The following is a 14,595-nucleotide window of genomic DNA, read 5'->3' on the forward strand; positions in this document are numbered from 1 at the left end:
TGGAGGTCTTAAAAGGTAGTTTCTGCAAAACTGGCCTAGGAAATGACTATCCAGTGACAGAGGAAGAAAACAATCAAGAACAATTTTTAGATTATTGACTCAAACTGTGAAGACAGTGGTAGTTTTTACTTAGAGTGAAGAGGGGGGCAGAAATAAGATTTGTTGAACAAACTGAGAGTCCCCTTTGGGACCTAGGAAGTTTAGCAGGCCTCATTAGAAAGCTCATTTCTAAGCTCATTGTATCTCCCCACAGTGCCAAAGCTTCTTCAGAAACATGATTTTTAAGCAGTATGGTAATTATTATATAGTACAATACATACCTGATTATCTTATTGATAAGGCATTTAAATTGCTTCTAATTTTTGGCCATTGTACACACCACAGTGAACATTTTGTACATTAATCTTTGTCAGCATCTTTGATTATTTTATAATTGTGTATTTTATTCTTTTATTGAAGTATAGTTAACATACAATATTATATGAGTTTCAAATGTACAAAATGTAGTTTAACGTTTATATACATGCAAAATTAACACCATGGTAACACTACCTACCCTCTGTCACCATACAGAGTTGTTACACATTATTAACTATATTCCTCATTATGTATGTTGCATCCCCACGTCTTATTTATTTTATAACTGGGAGTTTGTACCTTTGTAACTGGAAGATCACCCTTTCCCCATTTTGTCTACAACCATCCTCTCCCCTCTGTCAACCACCAGATTATTCTCTGTGTCTATGAGTCAGATTCTGTTTTATTTGTTTCATTTTTTAGAAATTCCACATATAAGTGAAATCATATGGTATGTCTTTCACTGATTTATTCCGCTTGGCATAATGTCCTCCAGATCCACCCATTTGTCACAAATGGGAAGATTTCATTCTTTTTTAAAGTAATACTTAATTGTGTATATGTATATTACATTCTTCTTTATCCATTCATCTATTGATGGACAGTTGGGTTGCTTTCATATCTTGGCTGTTGTCAATAATGCTGCAATAAACATTGGGAGACATAGATCTCTTGGAAGTAGTATTTTTGTTTTCTTAGAATAAATACCCAAGAGTGTAATTGATGGATTGTATGGTAGTTCTATTTTTAATTTTTTTGAGGAACCATCACACTGTTTTCCACAGTGGCTGCACCAATTTACATTCCCACCAACAACGCATGAGCATTCCCTTTTCTCCATATCTTCGCCAATACTTGCTCTTTCTTATCTTTTTTGATAATAGCCATTCTGAGAGGTATGAGGTGATATTTCATTGTGCTTTTGATTTGCATTTCTCTGATGATATTGACCATCTTTTCATCTTTTCATGTTGATCATGAGTATGTCTTCTTTGGAAAAATATCTATTCAGATGCTGTGCTCATTTTTAAATTGGATTGTTTACTTTTTTTAATGTTTATGTTTGACAGAGAGAGAGAGAGAGAGAGAGAGAGAGAGAGAGAGAGAGAGAGAAACAGAGCATGAGTGGGGAGGGGCAGAGAAAGAGGGAGACACAGAATCTGAAACAGACTCCAGGCTCTGAGCTGTCAGCACAGAGCCCGACATGGGGCTCAAACTCACAGACCGCGAGATCATGACCTGATCAAAGTCTGATGCTCAACCGAATGAGCCATTCAGGCGCCCCTGGATTGTTTACTTTTTACTGAGTTGTGTGAGTGAGTTCTTTATCTATTTTGGATGTTAACTCCCGTATTTGCAACATTTGCAAATATCTTCTTCCATTCATTGTGTTGCCTTTTCATTTCATTATTGGTTTCCTTTGCTGTGCAAAACTTTTTAGTTTGATGTCATCAAGGTTGTTCATTTTTTGCTTCTGTTTCCCTTGTGTGAGGAGGCAGATCCAAAATACATACATACATGCATACATACGTACATACATACATACTGTTCAGATTGATGTTCAAGAGCTTACTGCTTATGTTTTCTTCTAGGAGATTTGTGGTTTCTTGACTTACATGTAAGTCTTTTTTTTATGGAGAAACTTTTATTTATTTATTTTTATTTTTAAGTATAATTTGTTGTCAAATTGGTTTCTATACAATACCCACTGCTCATCCCAACAAGTGACCTCCTCCCTGCCCATCACCAACTTTCCCCTCTCGCACACCCCCCATCTACTCTAAGCTTGTTCTCAGTCCTTAAGAGTCTATTATGGTTTGTCTCCCTCCTAATCTGTAACTTTTTTTTCCCTCTTCCCCTCCCCCATGGTCTTCTGTTAAGTTTCTCAAGATCCACATATAAGTGAAAACATATAGTATCTGTCTTTCTCTGCCTGGCTTATTTCACCTTGGAGGGCATAATACCCTCCAGTTCCATCCACATTGCTTCAAATGGCCAGATTTCATTCTTTCTCATTGCCAAGTAGTATTCCAACTTATATATAAACCACATCTTCTTTATCCATTCATCCATCGATGGACATTTGGGCTCTTTCCATACTTTGGCTATTGTTGATACTGTGATGTAAACATTGGGGTACATGTGCCCCTATGCATCAGCATTCCTGTATCCTTTGGGTAGATTCCTAGCTGTGCTATTTCTGGGTCATAGGGTAGTTCTATTTTTAATTTTTTAAGAGACCTCCACACTGTTTTCCAGAGTGGCTGCACCAGTTTGCAGTCCCACAAGCAATGCAAGAGGGTTCCTGTTTCTCCACATCCTCTTCAGCATCTATAGTCTCCTGATTTGTTCATTTTAGCTACTCTGACTGGTGTCGGGTGATATCTCACTGTAGTTTTGATTTGTATTTCCCTGATGATGAGTGACTTTGAGCATCTTTTCATGTGTCTGTTGGCCATCTGGATATCTTCTTTGGAAAAGTGTCTATTCATGTCTTCTGCCCATTTCTTCACTGGATTGTTTGTTTTTTGGGTGTGGAATTTGGTGAGTTCTTTATAGATGTTAGATACTAGCCCTTTATTCGATGTGTCATTTGCAAATATCTTTTCCCATTCTGTCAGTTGCCTTTTAGTTGTATTGATTCCTTTGCAGTGAAGAGTTTGTATCTTGATGAGGTCCCAGTAGTTCATTTTTGTTTTTAATTCCTTTGCCTTTGGATATGTGTCAAGTAAGAAATTGCTGCAGCTGAGGTAAAAGAGGTTTTTCCCTGCTTTCTCCTCTAGGGTTTTGATGGTTTCCTGTCTCACATTCATATCCTTCATCCATTTTGAGTTTATTTGTATGTATGATGTAAGAAAGTGGTCTAGTTTCATTCTTCTGCATGTTGCTGTCCAGTTCTCCCAGCACAATTTGTTAAAGAGACTGTGTTTTTTTCCATTGGGTACTCTTTCCTGCTTTGTCAAAGATTAGTTAGCCATACATTTGTGGGTCCAATTCTAGGGTCTCTATTCTATTCCATTAGTCTGTGTGTTTGTTTTTCTGCCAATACCATACTGTCTTGATGATTACAGCTTTGTAGTAGAGACCAAAGTCTGGGATTGTGATGCCTGCCATTTTGGTTTTCTTCTTCAATATTACTTTGGCTATTCAGGGTCTTTTGTGGTTCCATTCAAATTTTAGGAATGTTTGTTCTAGCTTTGAGAAGAATGCTAGTGCAATTTTGATTGGTATTGCATTGAATGTGTAGTTGCTTTGGGTATTATTGACATTTTAACAATATTTATTCTTCCAATCCATGAGCATGGAATGTTTTTCCATTTCATTTTATCATCTTCAATTTCCTTCATAAGCTTTCTATAGTTTTCAGCATACAGAACTTTTACATCTTTGGTTAGGTTTATTCCTAGGTATTTTATGGTTCTTGGTGCAATTGTGAATGGGATGTTTCTTTATTTCTCTTTCTGTTGCTTCATTATTGGTGTATAAAAATTCAACCAATTTCTGTACATTAATTTTGTACCCTGCGACCTTGCTGAACTCATGTATCAGTTCTAGCAGACTTTTGGTGGAGTCTGTCAGGTTTTCCATGTAGAGTATCATTTCATCTGCGAAAAGTGAAAGTTTGACTTCATCTTTGCCAATTTTGATGTCTCTTATTTCATTTTGTTGTCTGGATTGCTGATGCTAGGACTTCCAATACTATGTTAAACAATAGAGGTGAGAGTGGACATCCCAGTCATGTTCCTGATCTTAGGGGAAAGCTCTCAGTTTTTCCCCATGGAGGATGATATTAGCTGTGGGCTTTTCAGAAATGGCTTCTGTGATGTTTAAGTATGTTCCTTCTATCCCGACTTTCTTGAGGATTTTCATCAAGAAAGCATGCTGTATTTTGTCAAATGTTTTTTCTGCATCTATTGACAGGACCATATGGTTCTTATCTTATCATTTGGTGCTTTGCTATTATCCTCCCACTCTCTGGCCCTGTCACCTTTGCCAGCCAAAAAGCTTCAGAGTTCGTAATGGGGTTACACTAGCAATTTGCTAGCAAATCTAATGAAAAGCATCCACTGGCCTATGATTTTCAGCTGGTTCTTGAATTATGAATTAATCCAATTTATTTCATGGACAATCTCTTATAAAACATGAACTTGGGATATGGAGTCGTTGGGTGGTGGGAGGGAACGTTTTTTAAAGGGATGTGGCAGACATGTCCATGTGGCTCCTGGTGGCATTATCCACTACTGCAAGTAACCAGACACCTGACTTTGAACTGCGTATATGGCTGCCCAGGCTATAAATTTCCCAGCATCCTCTGTGGCAGGGCTGGTTGTGTGACCAGGATTTCCCCCCTGGATGGGAAGCAAAGTGATTTGTACTTCTGGGATGTCTCCTAGCAGAGAGAATCAGGAACTTTCTTCTTCTCTCCCTGTCCTGCTGCTGGGATGTGAGCTCCATCCTGGCCTGTGTGGACAAAGGCAACTCCTCTGGGATGACAGGGCTTCAGGGAGAGGGGCTTCCTGGGGCAGACCTACCAGGCCAGCCCTGGACTGTCTGCCTCTAGACCAAGCAGGAGAGAGATGCAAACTCATGCGAGGGACCTCTTTGACAGCAGCTGAACCTTATTCTAACCAGGACAGCAGTCTTGGGGAAGAGTTTTCTGTGTGGTTCCTTTGGGCCAGGCTGCTCCTAGAACCACAGCCCTCTGATATTTCAGCCCTTCCTTCCATAGGGTGAACAGCCAAGTTCAGCTCCAGCCATCCCCTCTCCAGGCACTTCTCTGGAAATTCTCTGGAAGATTGATGTTCCCAAATAAACAAGTCTGGAGCTATTATCTTCCAGGGGGATTCATCTTGTTCTTTCTTCTATCACTTGTGCATTCCCAGTCTCTTCTCCAGATGCCTGGTCTGATCCATATAATTTCCTATATGCCCTCCACTCTTATGAAGTCTGAAATTTTATGGGGGAAAGGAACTCTAATATATTTTAAGGTATTAAACTTGAGAATATTATGAAAAGATGTATAGTTTACTCGTTTGCCCACTCTTCAAAGTGCCTAGGAGGTCTCTTGTCATTCACTATTTTAAAATATAGTGTATTCATAAATGTGTTATAGTAAGGTAAACATATCAGGATGTGGTCTTTTATTGAAAAGACAGTTTTTACTCAGAGCTCCGAGAGGAGGGGGCAAATCACACCGTACAGGGCCACATGTGCCATGATGGTCAGGAGGCACAGGGAGTGGGTGGGAAAACGTGAGAAAGTTCCTTATTGTAGTTTCCTTAGAAAGGAACAGGTAGAAAAGGTAGGCAGGCTTAGGACTGGCTGGCTTGAATACTTTCAGGACTCTGGAACATAGAGGTCGTCCCTAGTTTTCTGGTACATGGCCCTGGCATTATTAGGGCAGGTGGATAATGGCCCCAAGTGTGAGAGTCTGATAGATGAAGTAGTTGGAGTTGTGGACACTGGATGGATTGGTTTGTATTTGAAAAGGAAACCCCTTGGAGAATGATTCCTCTAAGTTGAAATGGTGAGCAGGAAGGCTGGACGCCTAGATGAAGTGACTCAGACATACCAATGGGTTGTTTACAACAAGGCGTGTCCAGTGTACACATGTAGGCAGATGCACATGCTAAAACACCACATTTAGCAAGCTAGAAACATGGTCCATACAAGAGATACATATCAGCTCACATGTCACTTCCTAAGAGAAGGCTTCCCTGCCTACACAATCTATAGTGACAGCCTCCCCCACCCCAAGTCTCCCTAGCTATTACCCACTTCATACCTTCAGGGCATTCAGAGCCCCACCCCTGCTCAGCACAAGCTGCCCCACCTGGAGGAAAAGTCCTCACAGCAGACACGATGTCCTGTGCAATCTCTTCAACATGACTGTCCCCTGCTCCTGCTGTTCCTAGCCCCCTCCTGTCCACTCCAGCCCACTTATAAGCTTCCTGAGTCCCCATCTTTCCTCTGTAGCACATACCCCTTCTAACATGCTGTGTTCACTGTCTCCCCTCCAAAGCATCAGTGCCACATTCTTTCCCTAAGTGAGTGAGGCAGGCATTACACCATAGGCCTCACCACCATTCTGTCTGTGCTATGATCTGAATGTTTATTCCCTGTCCCCTCCTCTGCTCCAAATTCATATGTTGAAATCCTAATGCCCAATGTGAAATTGTTAGAAGCTGGGGTCCTTGGAACGTGTTTAGGTAATGAGGCCAGAGCTTTCATGAATGAGATTCTTGCTTCTATAAAAAGACTCCACACTGACACCTAGTCTCTTCCACCTTGCAAAGACATAGCAAGAAGCTACCAGATATGAACCAGGAAAAGGTCCCTTACCCAACCATGCTGGTACCACGATCTTGACTTTCAGCCTCCAAATAGGGTTGCTTTTTCTAAGTTATCCAGTCTGCTGTATTTTGTTATAGCAACCTGAATGGACTAACACACCCAGTGTGCACTGTGTTTCAGCCCTCAGCATGGGTGAGCTTCCCTGCTTCATTCTCTGCTAGATGGATAGCCATTCATTCGTTCATTCATTTGTTCATCCATTTGTCATGGTTTTGTTCCAGCTCAGTGGCTGCCCCTGGCTCATCTTATAGACCCAACTCAGATGGCACTTCCTTCATGAAGACCATCTTGGGCCTCGCTCTCTCCTGCAGGCCTCTATGGTCTCACTTGGGTCCCTTAGTCTGTTTATTGTCAGTCTCAGTCAATTGATAGTGATGCTATCGGTTAGGAGTGCCTGAGGCACTCACCTGGGCATGTACTACTTATGATGAGCACCCACAGGCATTTCCCCATCCAGAGCCACTGTTGAGGCTGGACTGGCCCTTGTGGTTCTTATTATGATTGCAAGATGTACCACAGCAACAACCACCAAAGAACTTTGAAAAAAAAATACTCACAGGTCCTGGAGGGTACACAGCACACCCAAGGGCCACACATTAGGGTCTCAGGTAGGGAGAGAAAAGCAGACTTGGGAGTGTGACTTTATTGAAGTCTCAGGAGGGGTGTCTAGGGTTTCAAGGTTCACTCTTTATTGGAAAATTATAGGGATTAAAGTATAAGAAGGGAGTCACTCAAGTGGTCAGTTATCCAGGGCTTAATAAAAGGGGAATTTCATAGTTGCGGTGACCTGGTTTCTCATCTAGCTGTTTCCCCAGTAGCTGTGTCAAACAGCTGTCAATGGGTGTATTCACAATGGATATCTTTGAAATGGCTACCTTGGCAATCAAAAGCTGCATGTCAGGAAGGTTGTGTAGGTCCAAGTGCTGTGTTTACACTCTGATGATGTCTCCAGCCTGTGTGCTCTATGAGGACTCTGGGCCAGATGTGGAAAGGGGCTCAGAAAAATGTGATTATGGATAAAACACTGAATAGATGAAAATTTTAAACAGAGGCTCTATGTGGGTCAAGTTCACCAAAGGTGAGATTCTTTTCCCTTCTCCCTCCCTCCTGGACCAAGCCTCAATCACTAACAGGAGTCTGAGAGACCTCCTGCCATCTTCACCTCATCCAAACCATTAGCATTCTACATGATTTTTATGTTCAATTTTAATTTTGTTAGCCTTTTACATGACTCTACATCTGAATAATAAACTTAATCTTCACTCCAGAGACAGAGATCCCTCTGTTCTATCTCAGACTGGACAGGACAATAGGAAAGTGCAGGATGTTTAGAAGAAGATGGAAGTACAGGGCTTCCAGGCAGTAGGAAGGAAGTGAGGAAACAGACCAATCCAGGCAAGAGCCAACCCCCACCCCACCATGACCCATTTACTCTTCCACAACCTGTTTCTGTAGTAGATGGTCTGTTCTTTAGAGACAGCTTTAGGGGTCACCACACCTAGGTTTTAATCCTTCTACTGGCCTTAGGCAAGTCATTTGGGCCTTTGCAGCCTCAGTTCCTAGCCCTAAGTGAATCTGCCAGTGGCCACCTCACAGTGATGCTGCGCCAGATGTGGTATCAGAGGCAGGGCTGGCCAGGCACCTGCACTGGTCACTGCGAAGCTGAAACTGTGGTTCCACCCTGTCCTGTTAGTGTCATCCACAGAGCAGAAGCCAGAAGTATGACCAGTGTTTAAGGAGGGCCTGGGTGGAGCAATGCATGAAGGAGTAAGAGAAGGGCAGGAAGTTCAGGTTTAGCACAGAAAATGAGCCACTTGGCTTTTCTCCCAGACACTTCAGCTACCCAACCCTGAACATGGGTGGGAGACTGCCTGGGAAAATAGGGTGCTGTAGGCTTATGCCTCCCACCCTTTCCTGCTGCTGCTGTCACCACTTCAAGTGAGGCTCCCTCCAGACACCTCCTGCCTCTTTCCCTCCCTACCTCCAGCCCCCAAACTTCACCTACCCACTTCAGTCCCTGTAGCCATCTCTGTCCTCCTACCACTGGGTGGGCAGACAGCATCCCAGCCTTTCCTCTTCGAACCTTATCCAGACCCAGGGCCAACCAGGGGCTCCCTATAACCTCTTCCCCCATGGAATCCTGGGAACCCCAAGCAATTCACTTGGTACCCCAACCATCTAAGCCCTGGGATGAGGCTCCAACTTATGAAGAGACAGCCCTTCTTTTCATGATACTCGGGCTGCTTTACCAAAGGACAGACATCTTCCCCCTAGAGCAAGTAAAAACCCGTCCAGTCTTGAGGAGACAAGAGTGATCCAGACCTCAGGCCCTACTGTCTCTCTTATTGCTGCTGCTCTCAGGAAACAGCGAGCCACTCTCAGCAAGCCCAGGGTCACTTGACATAAAGACAAAACTCAAAAGCAAAAAGAGAAACGCAGAAACACATCCCAGTTGCACTTTGAGGCTGGGCAGGAATCAGAGTGGAACCCTCCTCAAGAGATGGCACTTCTCAGGACCTTCAGGTGACTGCCAGCCCCAGGGCACTGCCTCCTGTCCTGACCCAGGCCATGCATGGCCACCCTCCTTTTCAGGAGCTGCACTCCTCTTCAGAGCCCCCCTCACTCTGAAGCTCTCATTTTTGGCTGCTGTTGAGAGGATAGCTTTAGCTGGGTCCTGGTTTGGGTGGGTGGGTGGCACATGGGACTCCAGGAAGGGCAGCATGGCCTGGTTGGTTCTTCTGGTTGTGATGATGGTTGTGGTTTGGTTAAGGCAAGTTGGGGTTGGGCAAAAGGGGCAGTTAGGGCCAGGGCTGGGCTGCACTGAGGGCCAGGAAGGGCTCCAATGACCTTGGGCTCCACAGCCAGATGCCTCTGGCCACACCCTGCTCCTGAATATGCTGGATCTGGGCAGGTCTCAGGAGCAAGGCCAGGGGTGGGCCCGAAGAGTCTCAGATGTGAGAGCAGGGTGTTGGAAGCCCCTGGTACTCCCATGGGTAGGAGAGCACTGCCAGAACTGGCTCCCTGCTGGCCTTCTGGTAACCAGAGGTTAGGTGGCATAGTGGATTCCTAAGAAGGGCTGGGCTGCTGTCTTCTGAGTGTGCTGCTGTCTTTGAGTGGGTGGGGCAAGTTGTGGCAGGGCAGGAATGTAGTACTTAGTGGCACTGTATTGAGTCTTTTAAAAAAAATTTTTGCTGGGCTGATGCTCTTATTTCCAGGATCTGTGTGGATAAGCAAGTCAAATTTAAATGCTCTATTTGAAACATAAAAGAAAGAAAAATATAACAATGAGCACCACTCAGGGGGCAGAAACTTCTAGAGAAAAACTAAAGTTGCACAGCAGCAGTTATGACCTTCAATAATATTTTGTTACATTGAAACATATATTCTGCCACATATCTTGCAGGGGAAACTTCTTTCAAGAGGTGTCACACCTAATCTATTTCACATAGTTAAAAATGGCTAAATCTGTAAGTCTTTTACTTTTAGCGATGAAGAAGTAGGACCACAGAAGCTAGATGACATTGTTTATGGCAATCACGAGTCGGCATTTTTATTATATAACCCCCAGGATGAAAGACTGTTCGTTCCCTCTACCACTCTGCCTTACACTATCCTTTACTGCCAGACTTCATCTTACTAAAAACCCCATGCCATCAAATTTCCCTTGTTCTATCCAAATAATGTCCTGCAGTGCAAGCCACTTGCCTCTTTGTTTTCTGTGAGGCTAGAATATAGCCATCCAGGATTTTACTACAAGGACCTTTCCCACTCTTGAACTGGTTATCTCTATCTCAGTGCTATGCCAAGTTCTCTAATGTTTTCTCTCTGGGGATTATTTCCCAAACCTGGCTACTCTTCCCAGGACAAGCACCTGTTCTGCACATCTCTCAGGCTGTGTAGCCCTGAATGTGTCAACTGTCCTAACAAAGATGAGTTCACAGGCCAACTTGAGCAAGCACTAGCTGTGAAGATGATGTGATATTAAACTGGTCTGAAAAGCAGCATGGGAACAGCAAACCGATCTGAATTGTTCAGGTTAAAATATTCCAGTTGAGAGTAACATTGAGATACAGGAGAGGAAAAAATGTGTAATGACCATCTAATGCACCTGCATGAGTCAATCATGTCTGGTGAGTGGACAGGACCATCAGTGAAGAATTCAGATGAAGACTAAGGACATGAACAACAATAAAGAAGTCAGGCTCAACTCAAAGTTCAGAGGAACTGAAATGCCTCAATTTGTATTCCTGCAAAATAACTGACAGTGATTTGTCAACCGTCATGCTCGGTGTGCCATGTTGTCTCTAGCATACTTCCTTATGAGGAAGTAGTGAAGGGCCCAAAACTTCAGTATTTTTCAGAAATAATTTCAAACTCTGTAGGTACAACTTGTAAATAGCACAGCCCTGATTCTATTATGTCTTGTCCTTGTCTTGAACTTTTTCCACTTTTCCTTGCTTTTGGTGATTCTTTCTCTTTGTTTTTATTCCACACAGCTAGTTCAGACCGCTGCCACCACCTACCCCCTCAGCAGAGCTCCCCCTGTGGTGTCTACCACCCCCACCACTGACAGCTCCCGTGCTCCTTAGTCCAGGGACTGAGTTTCTGGCTCAGAGCTTTCCTTTTTCCAGGCTCCCAGAGGCTTTAAGTGTTGCAATGACCAGTGTTTTGTTATGTGTATTTTCCACAATTTAAAAAATAAGGGACTTGGTGGCACATGGATATATATATGTCTGTGTGCATATATATTTTTAATATTATGTACATATAATATTAAGGTGAGTAATAAAGCACTGGTATATGTTAAAACATGGGTGAGCCTTAGATACATGATGCTAAGCATAAGAAAGAAGGCAGACATACATGGTTACATATTTTATTATTCCATTTACTTAAAATATTCAGAATAGGCAAATCCATAGAGGGAAAAAAAGCATATTGGTGATTGCCAGGGGTTGGGAGGGGGGTGGAAAAGGAAGTGATCATTTAATCAGGGCTGGGTTTCTCTTCCCCACTCCAACTTTACTGAAATATGGTTGACATACAACATTGTATAGTGTAAGATGTACGATGTGATGATTTGATATGTGTACATATTGTGAAATGGTTATCACTGTAAGATTAGTCAAGGCATCCTTTTTTCACATAATTATCATTTTGTTGTTGTTGTCATTATGGTGAGAACATTAAAGCTCTACTTTTACAGTTAACTTTCTTGTATACAACAGAGTATTGTTAAATATGACCACCATGCTACACACTAGATGCCCTGAACCTGGGTTTCTTTTTGAGGTGGTGATAATGTTCTGGAATTAGACAATTATGATGGTTTGCATAACTTCCTGAATAGACTGTAAATAACTGAATTGTACACTTTTAAAAGAGTAGATTTTGTGGTATGTGAATTATATCTCAGTTTTTTTTAAGCTGTATGGATAAATAAATAACTCATTTGGGAAAAAAGTTAACTTATAAAACATATATATTCTGGGCGCTTTATTTGGTCCCTGTCTACTAACCTCCCTAGACATCAGTAAAGACCACCCAAATGAGAACACACACTGTTCATTCAGAGCTTGCTCTAAATAGCAAGGGACTCAGCCATGACCATGTGCTCTTTTGGAAGAGACTCAAAGGCATAGGGAGAAGTAGAAAGCTTTCTGGGGTGAAAAGGAATGTGCAGCCTGATCAGAGGTTGTGACTGGGGAAGCAGGAAGCAGGTTGGCTGGAAGAAGGCATTTTATGTGATTAGTTAGCTTTCCTAACTTAGAATCAGGATTAAAAATGAGAGGAACTCCAAGGCTGGTTGCTTCAGGTTGTGGGTTAGGGCTTCTCAGGTTGGAGCAAGCAATTCACATTCTGAAAGATACAGAAAATTCCATGTACTGAAACCCCCTCTTGCACTGTCTTCAATAAATTGTACACTGTCAGTGGATAGAGAAATTTTATGCAGTCAACCACAATTAACTACAAAAATGGTAACAATGACAAGAGTGATGAGTAACAACAGTGATACTTATTATGATTACTCTAAACCTCAGGATCTATCACTTTGCCAGTCCTCACCTTAAAGTAAATAGCAAATATGATCATAGGGAAGAAGATGGCGGCGTAGGAGGATGGTGGTCTCACCACGCGTCCTGCTGATCACTTAGATTCCACCTACACATGGCTAAATAACCCAGAAAAACGCCAGAGGATTAGCAGAACGGAGTCTCCGGAGCCAAGCGCAGACGAGAGGCCCACGGAAGAGGGTAGGAAGGGCGGTGAGGCGGTGCGCGCTCCATGGACTGGCAGGAGGGAGCCGGGGCAGAGGGGCGGCTCGCTGGGCAAGCAGAGCCCCAGAGTCTGGTTTGCAAAAGCGGAGGGGCAGGACGGACAGAGTGTGTTCCGACAGCAAGTGCGACTTAGCATCTGGGAGGTCATAAGTTAACAGCTCTGCTCGGAAAGCGGGAAGCCTGGAGGACAAAGGGAGGGAGAGCCGCTGAGCCCCCGGACGACAGAGCTCAGTTTGGTGGGAACAAAGGCGCTCGCCAGCGCCATCTCCCCCGCCCATCCCCCAGCCAAAATCCCAAAGGGAACCAGTTCCTGCCAGGGAACTTGCTCCCTCCGCACAAACACCCAACTCTGTGCTTCTGCGGAGCGAAACCTCTGGCAGCGGATCTGACTCCCTCCCGCTGCCACAGGGCCCCTCCTGAAGTGAATCACCTAAGGAGAAGTGAGCTGAGCCTGCCCCTCCTGCCCCCATGCACCTTGCCTACCCACCCCAGCTAATACGCCAGATCCCCAGCACCACAAGCCTGGCAGTGTGCAAGTAGCCCAGACGGGCCACGCCACCCCGCAGTGAATCCCGCCCCTAGGAGAGGGGAAGAGAAGGCACACACCAGTCTGACTGTGGCCCCAGCAGTGGGCTGGGGGCAGACATCAGGTCTGACTGCGGCCCCACCCACCAACTCCAGTTATACACCACAGCACAGGGGAAGTGCCCTGCAGGTCCTCACCACTCCAGGGACTATCCAAAATGACCAAACGGAAGAATTCCCCTCAGAAGAATCTCCAGGAAATAACAACAGCTAATGAGCTGATCAAAAAGGATTTAAATAATATAACAGAAAGTGAATTTAGAATAATAGTCATAAAATTAATCGCTGGGCTTGAAAACAGTATACAGGACAGCAGAGCATCTCTTGCTACAGAGATCAAGGGACACAGGAACAGTCACGAGGAGCTGAAAAACGCTTTAAACGAAACGCATAACAAAATGGAAACCACCACAGCTCGGCTTGAAGAGGCAGAGGAGAGAATAGGTGAACTAGAAGATAAAGTTATGGAAAAAGAGGAAGCTGAGATAAAGAGAGATAAAAAAAATCCAGGAGTATGAGGGGAAAATTAGAGACCTAAGTGATACACTAAAAAGAAATAATCTACGCATAATTGGTATCCCAGAGGAGGAAGAGAGAGGGAAAGGTGCTGAAGGGGTACTTGAAGAAATTATAGCTGAGAACTTCCCTGAACTGGGGAAGGAAAAAGGCATTGAAATCCAAGAGGCACAGAGAACTCCCTTCAGACGTAACTTGAATCGGTCTTCTGCATGACATATCATAGTGAAACTAGCAAAATACAAGAATAAAGAGAAAATTCTGAAAGCAACAAGGGATAAACGTGCCCTCACATATAAAGGGAGACCTATAAGTATCATGACTCATCTCTCTTTTGAAACTTGTCAGGCCAGAAAGGATTGGCACGGGATCTTTAATTTGCTGAACAGGAAAAATATGCAGCCGAGAATCCTTTATCCAGCAAGTCTATCATTTAGAATAGAAGGAGAGATAAAGATCTTCCCAAACAAACAAAAACTGAAGGAATTTGTCACCACTAAACCAG

At 43.6% G+C, this 14,595-nt stretch overlaps 1 protein-coding gene across 2 annotated transcripts in view; it reads left to right on the forward strand.

Moving 5' to 3' along the window:
• The window catches only part of LOC101081454 (solute carrier family 41 member 3), an 837,990-nt gene extending 825,115 nt beyond the window's left edge, over positions 1-12,875 (forward strand). Inside the window, exon 11 of one of the 2 annotated variants that reach the window (XM_045052063.1) lies at positions 10,574-12,875. In XM_045052063.1, coding sequence (XP_044907998.1) covers positions 10,574-10,690 — 117 coding nt within the window. In that variant the 3' untranslated portion in view covers positions 10,691-12,875. The remainder of the gene's footprint in view (positions 1-10,573) is intronic. The other variant, XM_023249803.2, reaches the window with a different exon arrangement.
• Positions 12,876-14,595: the final 1,720 nt, after the last annotated feature.

Source organism: Felis catus, chromosome A2 (assembly GCF_018350175.1).
Source record: "Felis catus isolate Fca126 chromosome A2, F.catus_Fca126_mat1.0, whole genome shotgun sequence".
NCBI lineage: Eukaryota > Metazoa > Chordata > Mammalia > Carnivora > Felidae > Felis > Felis catus.